Source organism: Scleropages formosus, chromosome 2, assembly GCF_900964775.1.
Source record: "Scleropages formosus chromosome 2, fSclFor1.1, whole genome shotgun sequence".
NCBI lineage: Eukaryota > Metazoa > Chordata > Actinopteri > Osteoglossiformes > Osteoglossidae > Scleropages > Scleropages formosus.
This window is the reverse complement of record NC_041807.1, coordinates 40,350,739-40,372,189: the sequence shown is the minus strand read 5'-3', so window position 1 is coordinate 40,372,189 and position 21,451 is coordinate 40,350,739. Positions and strand designations below refer to the sequence as shown.

The following is a 21,451-nucleotide window of genomic DNA, read 5'->3' as shown; positions in this document are numbered from 1 at the left end:
CCGGTAGGGTACCTGCCGACCCTGATATGCAACCAAACCCTTTAATGATTTCGAGAGACGTAGAAGCCAATTCTATCCAGTGCAAAACATTAACGGTGTTATCCTCTAGCGAATTACACAGGTGGGTATTCTTTGAGGTTTCAATTTAGTTTCTTGCTCAAGGGAAGGGGTCGTTAACCCTGCTCAGCGCATGCTGGCTCGAGTCGCCTCATCTGGTGTTTCAGGTGTAAATGAGGTACTAATCGAAATGTATGGCCCGATACCTACTGGAGTACGGCCCTCCAGGACCAGGTTGGCCAGCCAAACTCATGGGTGTAACAGCGGGACATCAATTGGCCCGTTGGTCACAAGACGAAGTCCTGAACCACCCGGAACCATTTAAATCTTGAGGACAGCAGTGAGAGAAAGATATTCAGCATGTTCAAATAGCAAAGTGGAGAGGTTGGAAGAGCGACACTGTCGAACGAGGTGGAACCACTGAGACCCATTGAGAGGAAAAGAAAGACAACGTGCTAAATATACATATTAGAGTGGCAGGGGGTGCGTGGTCAAAAGCCGCTACGTATTACTGCAGCTGTCCATCAGTGTCTCAGATTAGTGGAGACTGGAATCCATGAACAAGGGGCTTCTCATTAAGGCGAAAGCTGTGCCGGGTGCGAGTGGACGACTCGCCGTTGAGCACGGGATTGTGTAAACTCTACAAACGGGCTCATTAGCGCCGCGGACTTGCCGGAGCGTCGGGGACATCTAGCAACTTGATTACAACTAAAAAAGCTGGATAAAGGGATAACGACCGAAACCCACAAATTCCTGCAAGCGAAACAGAGATGCTTTTAAAGTTAAATATAGATAAACAAAAGTGAAATAATGAAACGGTCTGCAGCCATTAGCGTAGCACGCATACGTCGCCAACCTCGTCCCTCTGGAAAGTGGCTGAACATGATTTTAATGGAGCTTCCAGATGTGTGATCTTCGGAAAAGCATTGATAGGCTCTAAAATCACTTTGGCTTTTAACGTTGCCATGGGGATGAAAATATTGTTATATATTTCTACACTCGCCCAACCGCAGCAGAGCACGACCGCAGACGTACAACCTAAATTATGTAACAAAAATGGTACATCTTTATTTAACGAAACCTCAAGGTGACACTACAACTTGTGTAATACACTTCATATACCATATTTAACTTTGAACCACGGCAGATGTTTGCAAATAGCTAAAAGTTTTAACACTTTGTCATTATTCGTTCATAACGACGACTTGTACAGTCGCAGTGGTTCAGAGTCTATGCCAGACGTTCTGGGCATGAGGCAGAGTACAGGTACACCCTGGGAGGACACTGGCTCATGGAATTAGTATATTTTATTAAAATGTATTGTTCGCTGTCTAGACCACTGTATTCTCATTCATACACTAATTTCCTGAAACTGGCTCGCACCATCTCCCCCTGCGAGAGCAGACCTGTATGTTGTTGTTGTCAAGTCCCATCCAGTGAAAACCAAGTGTTCAGAGTTCCCGTGAGAACGTGAACCATCCAAACATGGATTTCCGACCTGAAGGCTGCTCATTCAAATCCCAGAAAACACATTGTGCTATAACCTTGTGAAATTTTCTAACTCGAAAACAACCAGCTGCACAATGGTGCAAAAGTGAAAGTTATTTGGTTGAGAGAAACATTACTACTACTTCCCAGGAGTAGGAACAATGAGATCATCATCGTGGGTCAGTCTATCCTAGTGATTAACAAGAGACAAATGCTGGGTGGTGTTTAAGTGGACCAGGTGTGGGCTGACAACTTGAACGTGTTTACTATGATGTTCTGAACAAGGCCCTCTATCCCCACGCCGCCGAGCGGATGATGTACTAGCGGCGCCGCCCGTTCCCTGCTGACGGTGACTCCTGAATTAGATTGGCAGAGCAGAGCGGGAAGCCCGGCGGGGCGGCATCGGGCCCATCTGTCCCTGGAGCAGTGGTGTATCGCGCCACTGCTCCCACTGTCAGCTCCTTCCAAAGTGCCCTGCAGCCAACTGGATCAGCGTTAGGATAGTAGGGACCTTCAGCCAATCAGATCAGAGCTGCAATGCCAAAATCCTCAGCCAATCATACCATCACTCTTTAATGATGTCACTGTCTCGTAGCCAATCGCAGTAGCATGTTCCATGATGTCAGCTCCCCTGAACCAATCAGATTGGTGCTATGATGTCAGCTCATTTTGCCACTTCCCTGCGGAGTGTTCTTGATGAAAAATTAAACAAAAAAAAAAGATGGGTATCGCAAAGCTAAACATATGAGGATCTGAAGAGGCTTTTGCACCAGGAAAGAAACTACCGACTATATTTGAGCTGTAGGGAACATGCACAGAAATAATGTGCATCATTAACAAGCGCAAACCCAAAAAAACCTCTTTAAACATGGACTTTTTCGTGGCAGTGGAGACCCAACTAATTATCTTATGTCCTTCTGAGCCATCAACGGACAGATCCTATTTTCGGCGGTTACAGCCACATAACATGTTATGACAAGTGTCATTTTAAGAAGCCACATGCAGGGCTGATGTAAGAAGACCAAGAAATAAATAAAGAAAAGGTCCCCACTGGCTTCCTTGTCAAATTCAGACGAGCTCATTCGTCCGTTAAACGATAGCTGATGTCTTACATCAGAAGATCCGGAAAGATGGCCCCCGCGACACTAAACGCGACAAGCTTCCGCGTGGTGTTCTCGTTCCTGCAGAAAGCGACGAGAGCAAGAAGATTAAAAAAAAGATCACAGGGATTAATGATTTCTCGTCAAATGCGGGAAAGAAAAAAAGGGAACAGATCTGATACTCGGACCTTGCAGCGGACACAGCTGCCAGCACGTTTGTGAATTTCAGAGTTGATGTACTTAGTGTATTTGGACATTTGTCCATACCTGCTCGCATGGTGTAGGAAAAGGCCGCCGGGGACATGAATTCTGGGAAATTGGAGCACATCAGCGGTAATCTCCTGTTTACCAGGCCTTGACAAGACTATTCAAGAGACCTCATCATAGATTTTTTTCCCCCTGTACTGTACAGCACTCTGGCCCAGCAAAGGCTGTAGGAGAATAAATCATGATTGGATCAAACTAAGTACTGAAGCAGCGTAAAATAACAAGAATATTCATCTCCACCCTCTTCTCCACTGCTTCGATACAGCGATGCTCTTTACTTTCCCGAGGCTCCGAGAAGCCAAGCAAACAGAAGAAAACAGACTTTGTGTCTACGAATCGCTGAGGATTAAAAAAAAAAATCACTTCAGCCCTGGGAGCACGAGTGTTTCATAACTGTTTAATCACACTAATAAACCTGAGGTGGAAAAAGAGAACGTACATTGAGAGAAGTCATTACAGATCGTGATTAAGCAGAGCTGCGCAGTTAAAAGCTGTATCTGGCATGATGCAGGTCCAAGTCAGGGCACGGTGCTGTGAGCCAACAAACAGCTCCAGACCACGAAGAATAGCTGGGTTACGTGACTACGGCCTCTTCAGAACTTCTGCTTTAAAGAGGGACTGGGACTGCTGGATTGGGATATTTGCGTGGGGGGGTGGAACTGTACACTTCACTTCGAATCACCGCCCACACAGTGTAAACGAGCTCTACCGATGACATGTGGACAGATCTGGGAGACCTAGTCCCAAATGTGTGATTTAAGTTCAGGAAATGTAAGCATCTAGCCGCATCTGTCCACCAATCAATCACTGCTTGTCCAATGCAGGGTGGTGGTGGTCTGGAGTCTATCTTGCAAGCATAGGGCATGAGCCAGGGGATGCCCTGGATGGAACACCAGTCTATCTCAGGGCAATCACACACTCATAAACTCTCTCTTATACACATACACACTACAGACAATTAGGGTCAGCAGTTCCAGTAACACGTGTCCTCAGGCTGTGGGAGGAAACCAGAGCACTCAGAACAAACCCACACAGACAGAGGAAGTACATTCAAAACACCACACAGACTGAGCCAGATTCGAACCCATGGCTCAAGAACTGTGAGGTACCAGTGCTCCCTGCTGCGTCACTGGGCCATACTGTTACAAATTTGCTTGTAAATGCATCAGCACTGCAGATTATTTGCTTTTGTATGTCATGCATATAAGATGCTTCAATACAAAGTGATTTATAGCACATATCACTGTATTCAAGTATTGTAATTACATATTAAATAGATATGAAATATATTACATATATTACACTCTACTTATATCATTATAATATTCTCCGCTTGCCCTTATACAGAAATGTAACTATAGCGTGTTCCCTAACACTATACACTACATCAGCACAAATTTACATTAAGAACTCAAAAAACCCAGAAGCTGTTCACTTGAATCATTTGAACATAAAATGTTATTGCTTTAATGGTCACATGGCACCCTTCTGTTTGACCTTACATAAGCACAGCGGTGCCTGAGAGGACTAGGTGGGTGAAGGGACGCTGGCGAAAGCCAGCGGAGAAACGAGATGAGAGGGGAGGAGAGCGAGAGGACGAACTCGCGCTAATGTCTGTCTAATCCGCACTTTTAAAACCTTCTGATTCACCAAAGCAGATTACCGCCGCGCCACTTTCCGCTCACGCACGTGCCCCACCCCGCCCCCTCGGCCTATCACCCCCCTGCTGGTGTGTGGCCAATGGCGTGCGGCGTTGACGTCTGTCGTGGGAAGCCCTGCCACCGTTCCACAAATCCCCTTAACCGCCAACGTGCCCTGGTGCCAGGCGGAGAGGGTGGGTGAAAACGACACCCCATGTGCACACAACTCTCGCACGGGCCGAAGGCTGTCCGGTTCCTTGGCTTAACTGGCACACAACTCAGCTATTTCGCTCCAAAATCACAAGCACTTTGATTTTATTACACCGCAGAGCCATTAGGGGCCTTAATGGTAGCCCATTCCGCCACTTGGAGCAACAATCTATCACAGTCAAATATTCAGGGACTTAATTAATACTGTCATCTTGCTTTAATATTCATAATCAATGACCATTTAGAACATTTTGCTTACAGTGCTACAAATTCTTGGGTGTGAGGGGCCTGTGCGCAGGCATCACAACCGGAGCGCTATGATGAACCACTTTCACCATGGGTGTGGGGATAGCGCGGCTGATTAGGTGTCTACATCCATATTCCAGATTGACGATCATTTTGGGGAAAAGGGAATGACAAGGGTAACTCAAAAAGCACTGCAATAAGGTCTCGACTTTTTTTAACGAACGTTTATTGCGGACTCTTTTTGACCTGCCTTCATAGTTGGTAAAGTTGGTAACAGTAAAGTAGGGTTGTCCTCATGGTTCATTCTCATGTTACTTCTTTAAGCCAACGTTCACCGCACACAGCTCCCGAGGAACCACGGCCTTCTACGAGAAGTGGCTCAGTAGCATCACACATCGATGAAGACGTTTCAGTGGACAGTTTTTAAGATCGATATACAGACACCCCTCTACTTACGTAAATTCGACTTATGTAGAATCCAGATTTACATAATAATTCCTGGCATAACCATTATTTACGGATAGCACTTTTATTTTACGTAAAACATCTGAAATATGTTAAGCGCAAGTCAGCACAACCAGACAAGGGAGGAAGTTGCATCTTCCCGGTTCCCGCGTGTTTTAAGCCGTGAACGTATCTCCTCTTGTTGTGTAGTGCATTTCTCGTATATTTTTTACTCTTTTCATTATTCACAATGCCTGGAAGTAAATGTGCACTTGAAGGAAAATATAATAATCATCTTGCAAGTGTACACCAATCGATTTGGAGATGAAATTGAAAATAATAAGTAAATATGGAGGTTGACAAAAATTATCGTCTGCAGCACGGGAACCAGGTTTAGCCGTATCGACTATAAATACGATAGTGAAGGAAGGATGCTGCGCGTATAAGGGAGCAGTGAAAGGAACAGCTAGCATGAAAACAACAATAACGAAGAAACGTCAAGGTGCAAAAACTGAGATGGAAAAACCATAAATTACGCAACAGCAGCACCCTCTTGTGTGCCAGCATACTATTAGATATAAGGTAAACACACACAGTACAATACCGTACCCATAGAGTATGCTATAGTCTGTCTTTATTTTGTTAAACTAAGGGACACAAGTTTTCACATACTTTCTAGCAGCGCTGTATGAAAACTTCACAAATCTCACCAGAAATACTTCTACATCACAGCTGCACTTGTGAGACAAAAAACATTTTGCTTTATTAAATGAACACAAAAACAGTTACTTATCCCTTGACATTTTGCTAAATGGCCATGGCAACTGTGGGCGTGGCTTTTAAATGGACAAACACCCACACCTCCTTACCTTTTTGCTATTACCACACTCAGAAACAAATGATTTTGGCAGTTCACTCAGATCATATAATTGATGCTTTTTTCATACTTTCTTCAAACCAGCATTTATTTCCTTCATGCATCAAAAAGGCTTTGCTCAGCTGCTTATAAATAAAAGGTGGTGTGGCGTGGCGCTCAAGCCCCGCTTGGGGTGCCTTGCAACAGACCGGCATCCTGTCCGGGGTGTGTTCCCTCGCCCTTCAACCTTGCACCGAATGTTGCTGGGTTAGGCTCCGGCTCACTGTGACCACGCTTGGGACAAGTGGTGGTTGACAATGTGACGGACTTATAAATTACAAGTTTTAGTCATCTAACTACAGCTCTGAGTGGCGAAAATACATAAATGTCAGAAGGAACTGCAGGAAGCCCACGACAAGTCGCCCTATACGAGAACTGGGCCAATACATACAAATGTGCTTGAGAGGCCCTGTAGGAAATGCCCTCAGGTCACTTTGTTGGGGAGGATGGAGACTGAAACCAAAGCCTGATGGATTAGGACTCACCTGGGCAGGAATTTGAGCTGTGCATGGAAGGTGGACTGCGCCTGCACGTAGCCTGTCCTCGGCAGGATCTCCATGTGACTTCTCAGCTCCTTGCACACCTGGAAAGTGAGGCGCAGAGTGGTGCTGGCCCTGCAACGAAGCATAGATGGTAGAGTGGTGCCATGTCCACCCCAGATCTTCAGTGAGGACCTCGCATGAGTGTTACATGCCATCTGAACAATGAATGAAGCCCCCCTCAGCAGGGTAGTGCCAACTAGAGTCCCAAACTTCTAAACAAGAAAGTCACTATGGTCAGCTTTGCCAGCCTGGGTATTAAATGTCTACACAAATTCACTGGGCGGCAACTTGAGCACCGGCTCTTTTCTCAAAGTTCGTCATGTGCGATGAAGAAAGTGCGCAGACCTCATTTTTCACTCGTACCATGAAAGTGACCTACTTCCATGGGATCCCACAGACAGTTTCCCTGTGGCAAGGACATGCCGTAGCTTGTGATATAAATGGCTCTCTACCAGGGGACTTCATAGATGCACCATCCCAGGCGCATACATCTTCCCACCAAAGAAGGACATGTGCTTCATTCTAGGAGCTGGACAATGTTCTAGGGCTTCGGCGAGTTTTCCTACAGCCGTATTCCGGAGCGAAGGGGACATGACAAATAGAGACCTGTCCTGAAGCCGTGAGTGCACACTCGTGCAGAAATGACTTGTGATGTAAAATACTTGTGGACCCATTTCTTTCTCCCCCCAACGAATAAAGCGACCCACTTTCGGTGGGGTCCAACAGATGGTTTTTCCTGCGGCAAGGACACGGAGTAGCTGGTGTTACAAATGAATCTCCATCATGGGAATTCATGGAGGGCTCTGCAAACACACACAAGGACATGTGCATGCACACACAGATGTAGACACAGATGAATGATTAAAGATTAAACGGGAGCAATATGCTTGAATTATTAACTGATGATCAGCAGGTTTATGAGCTTTCACTGTCAAAGGGAAGCATCAAGTAGAGACTTGCTAAAACTAGACATGGACAGAAATATTAAGAAACTCTTGACAGCTGCTGGGTGATGTCCTTTCAGCAGCTAACAAGGGGCTAGATTCCTGTATCTTACAAAAATTATTAGTTGTAACATGCAAACAACATCTTACCAAACGCTATAATTATTCAGTCATTCTTTTGCCAAAAATATTCCATGAAAAGTGGACTGTTGCCACACATCAGCCCTCAAAGTGGCAGATAAAGACAACGGTATATCCAAAATTTACTTCTAAGGACAGTTGCATGCTCTTATATTTTCCCGAGACCAAGCAAAAAAGGTTTATATATTTCTAAGATTTCTAAAAACTTGAGCATACCCCACCTCCTAACATTTAGTATCATTTAAAATCATAGAATATCCTCTATAAAGTGCGACAGGACTCAACACTGTAGCAGGTACAATTTGGGAGACACACTTAAAAACATTTGTCCTCTAGAGTGGACAAAAAAAGAATGGCTAGATTTGAGGAGGATATGTCACACCGGGTAACAATAATTAGAATTTACTGTATATAACCAAAGTCGAGTGTGGTAGTGATAGGGGAGAGCAAAATTTGATAAAGAAAACTTTACTGTTCGATACAGATGACGGGTAGCTGGCTTGTTTATTGCCTGACTGATAAGACATGCTCTATCCCAGAATGCCTTGGGGCTTATCACTAACAGCGCTCTGTGGAGACACCCCAGGTGTCACTTTTCAACCGTGTTGCTGGTCTCAAAGGCGCGATCCTCAGATGGAGGGTGGTGGCGCTCGGCATCAGGCCAGTTTCGCATACCATCACACAGCCTGAAGCCTGAGACCATGTAGTGACTCTGAGCAAGAGCACCGGCGATTCCTCAACAGCGCCGCCACTGCTGCACCCTCTACTGCAAAACAGGCGGAATGTGTCCAACTTACAAGAGATGCAGTCGAAATGCATTTAGGCCAGCACAGCGATTCTGAGTTCTATATTAAGAGTCCTGTGGCCAGCAGTCCAATGTCAGCTCACAAAGCGGCCGAAGACGAGCTCAGAGTTTTTCATGCGGAATCAGGAGCAGCTCCGAAAACAAAAGGGATTAATCACCCCAGCCTGGTTTTGTCAGGGTGAAAACAAGGTCACGCCACATTTGAAACAAACTTAAACAAAATTGAGAACCACTTTGCCGTTGCTTTGTTACATATACCCCAACGAGAAAGCATAACACATTTGTGGACCTGCTCCTGGGTTTTCGGTGCATGGATAAGAAATACTTTAACATATGAACAATGGTTTTCAGCCCAGGTCTTGGTGGATGATCATGTCAGTTGATCCCGTATTTAATTATTCTTTATTAAGAATCAGTTTGAATGTGTTGCACAATCATAATGTCATCTAATGTCAAACATTAGCTGAACACAATCACTTTTGTCTTAAACTGATTTTTTAAAATCCCCAGTGCTCATGTTACATTGATGTTTGATTCTCACAATCCATCAATAACTACTTGTCCAATGCTGAGCCATGGTGGCCTAAAGTCTTGTCCTGGAGGCCCAGAGCATGAGGCAGAGTACAGTCATGTGCTGCTTACTGACGTTTCGCTTAACGCCTGACTGCATACATGAGGGTGGTTCCGTAAGATTATAATGGAGCTGAAAAATTCTTATCAACCAGCAATGTCGTAGCCATCGTAACTTCGTAGCGCAACGTATCGTGTTCGTGGCAGTGCTGCTGTAAACAAACCTACTGCGCTGCCAGTCGTATAAAAGTATAGCACATATAATTATGAATAGTACGTAATACATGATACTTGATAATGATAATAAACACGTTACTGGTTTATGTATTTCCTATATTGTACTTTTAATCGTTATTTTACAGTGTACTCCTACTTAAAAAACAGTATGCTGTGTCACACCAGCAGCAGCGTCATAAATCTCGTGTTAACTGTGTCTCTTGACTGCATCGAGGCTATACCATCTAGGTGTGTATAAGTATACTCAATGATCAAGGCTATACCATCTAGGTGTGTATAAGTACACGCTGTGATCGAGGCTATACCATCTAGGTTTGTATAAGTACACTTGAGGCTATAGCATCTAGGTGTGTATAAGTACACTCTGTTTGAGGCTATACCATCTAGGTGTGTATAAATACACTCTGATCGAGGCTATACCATCTAGGTTTGTATAAGTACATTCTATGATCGAGGCTATACCATCTAGGTGTGTATAAGTACACGCTATGATGTTCGCATGATGACGAAATCGCCAAGCGACACATTTCTCAGAACGTATCCCCGTCGTTAAGCGACGCATTTCTGTACACTCAGGAGAACAATCCATCACATAAACACACTAGAGGTAATTCAGCAGTCAAAGAGGAAATGAGAAGTCCATGCAGAGTGAGCTGGATTCAAACCCATATCTGAATGTCTAGCCAGGACCTGTCAGACACCAGTGCTCCCTGCAGTGCCACTATGCTGCCCAAATTCATTCAACTGACAGGAAAACCACAAAACAATTAAGAGCTCAGCAGGAACAAAAACTCACAAAGGGCTCCATCAGAGCCAAGTCTGATAACTAACATTACATCAAACGTTCAGCTTATAAAATGTCATTACATCCTCAAGAAACTTTGCAGTTTCTGTCCTCACCTCACAACTGACTCTGCCCAACTACTTGTCCAGGCTATGGTGACTTCCCGTCTGGACTACTGCAACTCTGTCCTGTGTGGTCTTCCTGTTACTGCCATCAAACCTCTACAGCTGATACAAAACGCTTCTGCTGAGTCGTGTTTGACTTGCCGAAGCGTTTGCTTATATCTCCAAAGTCCAAAGACATGCTGTTCAGGTTCACCCATAGTGTGTGAGTGACACAGAGAGAGAGAATGTTGCACTGATGTATGGATGAGTGACCCATTGTAAGTAGTGTATCTAGCAGAGTAAGTCACCGCGGTGAATAAGGTGTGTGGGCTCACTACACAGAGTTCATTGGAAGTTGCTTTGGAGAAAAGTGTCTGCTAAATAAAAAAATGTAATGAAATATAATGTAAATGTAATCTCCTCTACTCATTTTTCTGCACTGGCTTCCCATAGCTGCCCGGATCAAAGTCAAGACCCTGGTTATGGCCAACAAATGCATCAATAGAACTGCTCCTAACTATCTACAATACTTCATCAACCGCTACACCCCAACCAGACTGCTACACTCTTCCACCTCTGCCCACTTGGTGGTTCCATGCACAAAAGTTCCAAAAGGTGAAGCACGGAGGTTCTCAGTTCTGACTCCGTTGTGGTGGAATGACCTCCCCCTCTCACTCAGAACTGCTTAAGCTCTGTCTACATTGAAGAAGAGATATCTCCAGCTCATATATAATGTAAATGTTCATGCACCATAACTTTATGATCATGCCCAGATAAGCATTTACACAGCCGCTACTCCTGTATTCTATGTAAATGTTTGTGTACCATTTTTAAAAAAAAAAAATTGTATGAAGGTGGGCGGGGGGTGCGGTGGCGCAGTGGGTTGGACCGCAGTCCTACTCTCCGGTGGGTCTGGGGTTCGAGTCCCGCTTGGGGTGCCTTGCGGCGGACTGGCGTCCCGTCCTGGGTGTGTCCCCTTCCCCCTCCGGCCTAACGCCCTGTGTTGCCGGGTAGGCTCCGGTTCCCCGTAACCCCGTCAGGGACAAGCGGTTCTGAAAATGTGTGTGTGTGTGTGTGTGTGTATGAAGGTGATCAGGATTCGTCTATCCTGAGTTTTGTGCACCTACTCGTGCAATAAACATCGGTGCATAAAGTGGAAAGTAACAAACTATGTTTACTTAAGGTTCACATGTCTGCTACTGTCTCTTTCTGCTAATGTACAGATTGTATTTTCTCTGAGATGTACGTCGCTTTGGAGAAAAGCAACTGCTAAATGAATAAATGTAAATATAAAATGTCAAATCAGTTGCAGAATTATTGATATTATACTCAAACTAGTCTTACGCATATTTGTAAGTGTTTAACATATAATGACATACAATGAGAAAGTATCTTATCTTCTGCCAAGTTCTTAATAAAGAAAATAAAGATGAAAATAATTATTTACAAGTACGTTCACTAATAAAAGTCCTAGAATAAATTATTGTTAATGTGTATCTTAAGTGTTACTTCAGATGTCTGAACTCCAGTAGGAGGACAGGATAGGAATCTTTTATTAATGCATTATTAGCAAGTGCTAAAGGGCAAATGGCGCTAAAGAGCTAAGTCATTATGTGCTATATTTAAAAAAATAAATATTCATTTGAGTTATGTGAAGAGGTGTATTTCTTCGAAACATCAGAGGACTCACTTGCTCTGAACAGTAATGGTGTCTTGGTAAAGGCGGTCATACATGCAGATCTTCAGGTCGATATTGGGCTGGGTGATCCATACAGGAACGCTGAGAGCCAGGCCTCGGACCGTGATCAGGATCTAGGCAGAAAATTTGGATCCCATCTGCCGTGCTCAGAGCAACCAGTAAATTGAGGAAGAACGTAATGAATCTTACTTGCTGAGAAGCAGGGTCAGAAAATCGTATGTAGAAGTCCATCTTTGCCTCTCCTGGAACAGATGGTGTGAAGACAACCTCCAGCTTGACACATTCTAAAGGACCGATTTCTCCTTCTTTCACCTGAAGAGCAAAAACTCGCTTTGAACCCAACTGAATACTTCTCTGAGCCAATAGTCAGTTTGATGATACCAGAAAACCACTATACCGATGCCGGGAAGACTAGTTTCAGCTTGCTTCCACAGCATCTGTCATTCCTCAGTGTGGGTGATCAATAAGAAGATATGTTTATTGAATGAATCAATCAACAATCGACATTGAAGAGGAATCCGTGAAGAATAGGTTTTTTCCAGCAATTGTGACTTAGTTTCAATTTTAATGTAGCTCTGATATAATGTTAAGTCTTCTAAAGTATAATCATTCATCGCAGCTGCCTTATCCCTAAATAAACCAATGGACACGCATATTATTAAACTTTTATGGATTGTGTAAACAAAAAAGAAAGCTGAAGCTGGACAGAAGCTGACAAACACTGTAAATGTTTTTTGTAATGAATCAGTCATCAATTGGGACCGAACAGACAAGTTATATTAGATGACATGTTCATTCTAAGTAATTTTGATGGTTGGTTGTTAGATCTGCAGATACAAAAATAAAGGGAAGGCAAAGAAACGCATACTGTGCATAGTGTGTAAGGTCAGTTATGAGTGTTGTCAAACCGTGTGACTCCAGAGCCCTCATACAGTCATATGCTGCCTCAGATGACATGTCTCAAAAGTCAAATCCACAAGAAAATTAATCAACTTGACAACATGAGCAAGCAGGGGTGCCCTGTTTACTTGAGCGAGTGGGAAATGGGCGTGGGGAGAGCTTGCTGGCTGCATCGCTGTAGCACAACAGCAGGACTGGAAGGCAAGAATTCAGAAATACTTGGTAAAATGGGGAACTGACTGATCAAACACCTTGAAAAATTAAAAACTGAAGACTAAAAAAGGTAAAAGCACTTCTGTTAGAAGTACAAACACTGGGGACATATTCCTTTATGTGACACCTTAAAATGTTAGTAAATTGAGCCACTTACAATGATTAATCTATTTATAAAGCAGGGTAACTTTTACTGTATTAATTCAGGTTACTAAGACAGAGTGTGATCTAAACTTGGGACCTTTTATTCCTAGGCTTTAATCACTATGCCACCAACTGCCCATATACTTGAAATGATTACATCATTTTGAATCATAAGAAACTAACAGTTTAAAATTTCCTTATTTCCTTAGCGGGACACTATAATGGAACTTGGGGAAGGGTTAAAACAGCAGGACTAGTGGTTGGGTTCTGAGGCCTCAATTCCTGTCTTCTCTTCTAAACTGATTGCCACGGACTCTCCATACCTCCCCAATTTTTATATCACTGCCCTGCTGGGGTTCCTCCTGGGTGGGGTCTGGTGGTTCTGAGGACACCACAGCAGAGCCAAGATCCTTACTTGGCTGTTCAAGCTCTAGAGGATGTAACAATCAGAATTATTTTCAATCAACAGAAGCTGCCCTCTTCCTTCCAGTAAACGAGACACAGCAAACTTGGCCAAACTACTGTACACTAACCAAAATTTTTTATGTGAACATATGCAACAACAGTGAAAAGTGTGAATACATTTGCTAGAAACTAGTTTTTCTCATAACTGACAATGTTTCACACCGAGGTCATTAGTATGAGTTGTCTTTCACCTTCCTTCTCCAGATAGTTCTCTCACAACTTTGAGGTGTGTTTTGGGTTGGTATCTTGCTGAAAAATGAAGGACTGTCCAACCAGCTGTAACCTTGATGAAACAGCATGTTTCTGAAGTATGCTATGATAGCCAAGCTGGCTGAAATGGACCTGGTAAGGATCACTAACTCCGTGATCCTAAAAATAGCCCCACTACATGATGCTGCCACCTCCATGCTGGATGCTGGGATACAAAACTCCGACTATCCCGTCCATGTCAGCTTAGTGGTTGGATCAAAATTTTACGTCAGTGGTCTACAAGATGAACTTCCACTCCTCAAACTTCCAAGTTCTGTGTCTTCTGGCCCAGGCAAGTATGGTTTTAAGTGGGTGTACTCAGACTTTTGTTTTTTAAGGTGTTACATTTCAAAACGTACCCCTCTGACCCTGTTCTGTCTCAGTAGATGTGTCCACATTCTCAGAATCTCCTCCAGGTTCTGCTGGCTCTGGTTGCCTCAGGCCGTCTTCTTGATCTGAGGGAGCCTCTGGGTTGAGGAGGACCTCAGTCGCCTGAGGAATGAGGCAGACATGGAGAAAGAACCTCGGTCTTGCCGTACCTCAGTTTCCCCACATCACACAAACTGTGCACATCACACAACAGCACTGCACTGCTGCTGACTCAGACTCCTGGCTGTGAGAACCGCCCTTTATTCAGGTGTAATTCTAATGTTAACCATTCCTCTCTTAACTCAATGGCTGCGATGGATAAATTTGGATAAATTTGTGTACAGCACTCGTAGCCTCCCGAGACCCAGCCATTTGTTATTGTCCACTATAGAGAGAACTTACTGTGCAAGCATTCCCATTATTGTGTAATGCCACAATGCTGAGTGCTAGTGCACCTCACAGAGGTCGTTTCTTGCTTTTAAATGATACCACAGTGAGGGTGGGGCTTGAAGAACTTTTTAGAAATATTAGATACATGGCCGAAATTGTTTTTTTTTGCTGGGTCTCAGGAGGACATAATTATTGGAGGAAGCAAGAGACCTGCAGACCCACCTGTCCCTCCTGGCTGGGCAGAGGCCCAGGGCTGGGAGGCCGTCCCAAAGAGATGGAGGGGACCAGGACAAAGTGAGTGCCCAGGGCCCCCCGGTTGGTCAGGGTGATTGTCCGTGAAATTGTCTGGCCCACCACATGGGCACCAAAGTCAATGAGGCTGCAATCCACAGCCAGCTGTTGAGAGACAGAAGACCCAGAGTGTGCTCAGAAACCTATAGGGACTGAGGGGAAATCATGCGTCGGTGCAGTTCACAGCTCTACACGGAGGTGACATCACTTGATGCCTTTTTGATGGGAACAAGAATAATGGAACCATTCAGTGGAAAAACATCAATAACAGAAGTCATCACCTTAGACTACAATAAATTGCCTTAGCAAAATTGTCATCAGTGAGATATAACTTTTGTAATTTAATGATACATTGTACACATATACCAATTATTTTTTAGTATTACTATGATTTACATTTGTACCCATTTCTTTAGCTGGATAAAACTGAATTGAATTGAAGACTTTATTGCCATTGTAATGCTGTGCAAAACAACACAATTAAAACGGCAGGACTCTCTCAAGGAACCCGAACTGACACCCTTCAAGCTATTTATCAATACTCTTTATCACAATGCTGCCTGCTAGCTTTGTTAAAAGCCAGAATAAAATGTGATAATATGCACTTCACAACCTCTTTTCTGGGTTCTCATGCCTATAATATTCTGAATTCTCATTCCTTCCTTAGTATGTTTAATGTTGTGTGTGTAAGAAAGCTCTGACTGCACAGTGAAGTGCACTTTGGATTAAAATCGACAAAGAAAAGCCCCTAAAACTCAATGTTGTGTAAAATAAAAGGAGTCAGTGGTATAAACAATCAAGCTGAATTTGTCTTAGTTCTGCGGTTGTGTATAAAGGTACTTCACGTTATATAAAAGCTATTACTGGCAGAGCAAGGGGCATTTTCACTGCATGCAGTGTGAACATCTTCATTTCGAAAAGCCCGAAAAATAAAATGCTCAGATTACCCTGAAAAAGCAGGCATTTTCTGTCTTTATACTCACATCGCATTTCTTGACCGTACATTTAACAGGAACGGTGAACGGTCCGACTACAGATAAGAAGCGCACATCTCCCTCCAGTTCTTTATTTATCTGAAAGTGAATGAACAAGAAATCTATTGAACTTTTGCACTGTGACGCTCCTGCAAGGTTGTTACTGACAATGAACAAGCGAAAGGCTTTCCAGTGGTCCCTGTCCAATGAGACAGTTCTTGTTATGCGTGTTTAAGAGCACTGCTGATATGCTGTTGATGATATGAGTCACCATGGGCTTGAAGGTGGTCAGGAAGTCACACGCCATCCCCGGAGACATGGGTCCTGGCGGCTCAAACCTGGAACCGCAAAGCATGGACATAAAACTCACAGACGGGAGCAAGACCATCAATACTTGAAATGCTCTATGACCGTAAACATCTCCCCTTTTGAGTAAAACAACACGTGACTCCAAAACTGTCATGCTATTACATGACCTTACACACGTGCTTCCAAAACGATATCTGCCTGAGACACAACCATCCATTTTTGTCCATTATAGAGTACATCTGTTTTTAATTGCATTTCCCAAGCTGTACGAACTACAGCGCAGGGTTGCAATACACCATATAGATGACATCCATCCATTTTCTTGACTGCTGAAAGGCATTGCACCCAACCCCAATGTTGGACCTTGCGGGTGGTTGGCCCACGTGGCCCTCCCACGTTGATTTTCGGGCTGAGCCCGCCTAGGAACACTACCCCCAGGCCTAGCTCCAGGGGTAGGTCCCGGTGACCATATTCCGGGTAGGGTAAAAGTTGTACTGTTTACTTTTTCATGCGAATTTTTGAAACTGCAACCCTAGATGACATTCGATACTTTTAAATTATTCTGCATGGCTGGGGCTGAGGTTTGGAAAACGTCCTAAAAATCCTAGAAATAGATCCAAAAGTGGTTAGTGCAAGACAAGCTACCAGATGACCAGTCTATACATTTATTCATTTTCAGAAACTGTCGATCCAAAAATTTTGGTTTAATAAACTGTATTCAAACAAATGTATTCAAACTGTTATCAAAGGTCAGACTTAACTACTGATCCTATCCTTTGATTAAAAAAGCATTTAGCTATTTTTGCACATTTATACTATAGCTGTAGAGACCACTGCCTCAAGCTAATCTAATTCCTCCTGAAATATCCAAAACAACCTGAATACATGGAGATCAAAAGTCAATGTGTAGCAGCTTCTGCAAAGTCAAGCTCATTTCACTAAGTGTTTCCCTCAGGCGAAAACCAGTCTTTGGCAACAAACACAGTATCCTACGTGCCCTGATCTCCCGATATGACATGATAATAGCTAGAAGGCCTTGGGCGTTTTGGTCTCCGGAACGTACTCAGAGAAGCGACCGACAAATCGATGAAACGGGGCAGGAAGGCAGTAACAAAAAAGGATTTTTGAAAAGGAAAAACAAATGCAGAGGAGAGGATGAGGCAAAGGACAGAGCAAAATCATGTCAAAACAACAGTTCTATAGCAGTCATATTCTTTTTTTCTCTCTGTGGGTGGGAGTACAAAAACGGGGCCGAGCCGCATGTGAAAGAGCTCGCTGTCCGTGTTTCCAGCCCCGGTTAAAGGCACGCTTTCATCCCATCAGCCCTGTCTCCTACTACTGTACCTCCTGCCAATTACTCTACATTTGTTTTCTTCCTGTACTCTGTGCGTGATGGAGGGTTTTCCATTTCAGCAAACGTTGCAGATGAAAGTTCAGCGGGGTTAGGATGTGTCACTCGCTGTATTCAGCGAACAATTTTTCACGTTTATCTTAATTATAATTCAGATTGGAATCATCATCTCCCTGGAAACATACATGCAATCTCAGCCCAAGTGCTGCTTCTTTTCTTTAATGCTTTCATTGTGAATGGAACCTGCAGGCTACTGTTGGCTTAACCTTTATATACACCAAGCAAATAACCTGCCACTGTACTTGTACATGGTTTCACTTCATTCCCATGTTTGTGAACGCAATCAGCTACCGGTTCACCTCAAAGTATCTTTAAAATAGCTATAGTACTGTGTTGCTGTAATTTCCTGCACTGTCATTTTGAAATATGACTGATACTGTAGAAAGGATTTCTTTCTGCTATATAAGCAGCAGAATGACACTTATATTCATTCATTTATCTCACACCTTGGTCCAAGGTGAACTGAAGCGTCGCATTTGTATTCTGAAATGCTTACAATAATATACCCATTTATACAACAGAGTAATTTTTACTGTACTATGGTATGTTCCTCTTAGGAGACAGTAAGGATGGGGTAAATAAATTTAGGCTGAATTAGCTACGTTCCATATCAAGTTAATAAACCACATTTCTAGTTTTAAATTAGAATGTAATTTAGCTCTAATTTAAAATCAATTTTAAATTTAATTTTTTATATAATTCATTAATAATAATAATACATTTTGTAATTTAGTAAATGTAATAAATTCAATGTAATAAATAATAACACTTCAATCTAGATCCAACACATGCATAGTTACCAACAAATAACGAAGAAGGGGAGCTTAATATCTTCAACCATGTAATGTAAAATTAATGTTTTTAAAAATTTTAAAAACGATTTAGAAATTAATTTTCATTATTTATTTAAAGCACCAAATTCATTCAGAAATTTAGCCATCATAAGCCTGCGAAGGAGTCGTAAAAATTAAACGGAATGTATGGAAAATAAATACAAAACTGAATTATTTTCTCAACACGAGTCGCATGTGATGACACTCACTGCACAGAAATGAAGTCCTTCAGATGCTGGCTGATGCCCAGAAATTTGCAGTAATTAGTGAAGTACGTCACATTGGTGAGGGTAATCCTCTTCTTGTAGGTTTTCCCCACCTCAAAGTCCTGTAGCATGACAGAAACGATATGTTTATAGAATTAGACTGACATATAAGTAACTATGATATCTTGGGATGTTTTTGTAGAGGTATACTGCGGTTTACGGCTGTAATATAACAAGCCTCTAGTCAAGAAGAACAACTCTTTCATAGGCTGTCCATAAAGGTCATGAGCGCAGACATGCCCATATCCTCATTCGTGTTGAACACTAGATATCTGGACAGTCAGATGATACACTGTAAGTTGACCAGCACGTCAAATTGCTTATGGGGTACAGGCCAAGGTTGACCGCTGTACAACAAGTTCACATTTCATGCTAAAAAGGCACTCGCTGACTGTTACGTACATTCATGATCATTCTCTTAGAGGTCTCGGCTCGATCTGGGGTTCAACCTACAACTGCTAGGATACCTGGTCTCCAGCTTGGGAGCCAAGCCAGCTCTAGCCATGAACCTGGGGGTGATTTCCTCCTACCGTGGGCCCTCATAATCATCGCTACATTAGCTCAGCTATATGGGGAGTTAAATTGAATTTGACCTCATTTCGGTAACTGAACCACAACAGTGCTTATTTTTCCCGTTAGCAATTGTGACATTCAGTTGGGTCTAATCTGAATGTTTATAAAGCGTGCGCACTGAAAGTGCTGTTGTTTACCATTATTGCAGCTCATTCTAAGAAGATTATTGCTCTTCTGGCCTACCTTGAAAGTGATGGATTCCGGTTTGCTGACAAAGGGACGTCCTTTGAATTCTTTCCCGCTGGAGTATTTTTTCCACATCATTTCAGGGGTCATGGCTGATGGTTCCTCTTCTGTCTGGCTTGAAAGTTCGTCATCCTGGGGAACCTGACAAAGGTTAACAGGTACACAGTGAAGTGAGCTCATTCAATGGATGTTCTCAATTATCTTCTCCAAGAGCTCGAAAATATCTATTCTCCATTCGTCTTTGTAAGAACAACATATTTTCAAATACTGTTTCTCTGTGGTATTATGGCAAATATGTTTACTCTTTTGTATGTCAACACACAAAGGCACATACACATATTAGAGCTTTTCTTGGCTTGCCAGACTTGACCAATAAAATCTTGTTCCAGGCCAATTGCATATACAGGTGGTCCCTGACTTACGATGGTTCGACTTACAATTTTTTCAACTCAACGATGGGGGATACGCTGGCGATAGACATTCAGTGCAAACCATACTTCGAATTTTGAATTTTGATTTTTTCCCCAGGCAAGCGATATGCAGTGCAATACTCTCTCAAGATGCTGGGCAGCAGCAGCTCTCCAGATCTCTCAGTCTGTCATGCAGAGGTGTCTATTACGTGTATTAAATGCATTTTCGATTAACAAAATTTTTGGACTTATGATGGGTTTCGTGAAACGTAACCCCATCGTAAGTTGAAGACCACCTGTACTCAATTTATGAGCCTCCTGCTCAGAAACAAAGACATCTTATGGCTAACTGGTAAGAACTAATTTCTTGATGAGAGGAAATGTGTATGCAAGTCCTTGTTTCAGCCTGTTTGTTTTTTGGTAATCATTAACAATACAAAATCGTAACACATGAATTGTGATGGCGTGTACACAAACCTGCATGGTTTCCTTTTTATGTCTTTTATTCTCTTCTTTTATTACTATTTCATTTCGTAAGTTTGTTCTATAAATTGTCAGCTGGGTCTTCTTTGTATAATAACCCTTTTGAGCCATAGCTTGTCTAAGTACCAAATACTTCACAGTGAGACTCCTGGACAATTTGACATGTTTATAACATGTAAGTGTGAAACTTCCCATCCCTCTACAGGGCGCTGCTAATTAAATGGAAAAAAATCCAGCAGAATTAATTTGATAAAAAGTGCATTTGGACAATATAATAAACAAATTCCGGTAGTTTGCGGCAATATAATTTATATTCTGGCTAATTAGTCAGTTTCCATAAGAGTTTGCATTGACCTAAATACAGAAAAGAAGCCTGTTTTCCACTTGGTTACTTTGACAGCTGAGGGAAATGCAAAGCCGGTTTATTAAGTCCCTAAATCTGACATTTGATAATTGATGTGCGATACCCACATCTAATCTATCGTCATGCATGTGGTATGATTGTTAACCCTGCAGTTACTATACCCTAGTTGCAGTGTGTACAGAGTATCACAATACAGTACAAGGAACCATATTGCGTATTCCTTCCTTGACACTGAACATATCATAATCGCATGCCTTTCACAACTTTTGTGCAACAGAACACACATATTTTTAGCACTTGATGCAATATTACTATATTAATTTTGTGGATGGTTTTCTACGATGCGATTTAACAACAATTTTCCCATTTACGCAGCTTGGATTTTTTTGTGTAGCAATTCAAGGAAAATACCTTACTCGAGGGTACT

The 21,451-nt window shown here is 42.7% G+C and overlaps 1 protein-coding gene across 1 annotated transcript in view; it reads right to left on the bottom strand.

Annotated features, from left to right (window-relative positions):
• Positions 1–21,451, bottom strand: part of cfap74 (cilia and flagella associated protein 74) — a 53,211-nt gene that overhangs the window by 18,226 nt on the left and 13,534 nt on the right. The window contains exons 13-22 of the mRNA XM_018746684.2: positions 19,765–19,908; positions 18,952–19,070; positions 16,461–16,527; positions 16,199–16,288; positions 15,147–15,320; positions 14,525–14,657; positions 13,775–13,881; positions 12,384–12,506; positions 12,186–12,307; positions 6,854–6,982 (exon numbers count right to left, since the gene is read on the bottom strand). Of these exons, the coding sequence (XP_018602200.2) occupies positions 6,854–6,982; positions 12,186–12,307; positions 12,384–12,506; positions 13,775–13,881; positions 14,525–14,657; positions 15,147–15,320; positions 16,199–16,288; positions 16,461–16,527; positions 18,952–19,070; positions 19,765–19,908 (1,208 nt within the window). The remainder of the gene's footprint in view (positions 1–6,853; positions 6,983–12,185; positions 12,308–12,383; positions 12,507–13,774; positions 13,882–14,524; positions 14,658–15,146; positions 15,321–16,198; positions 16,289–16,460; positions 16,528–18,951; positions 19,071–19,764; positions 19,909–21,451) is intronic.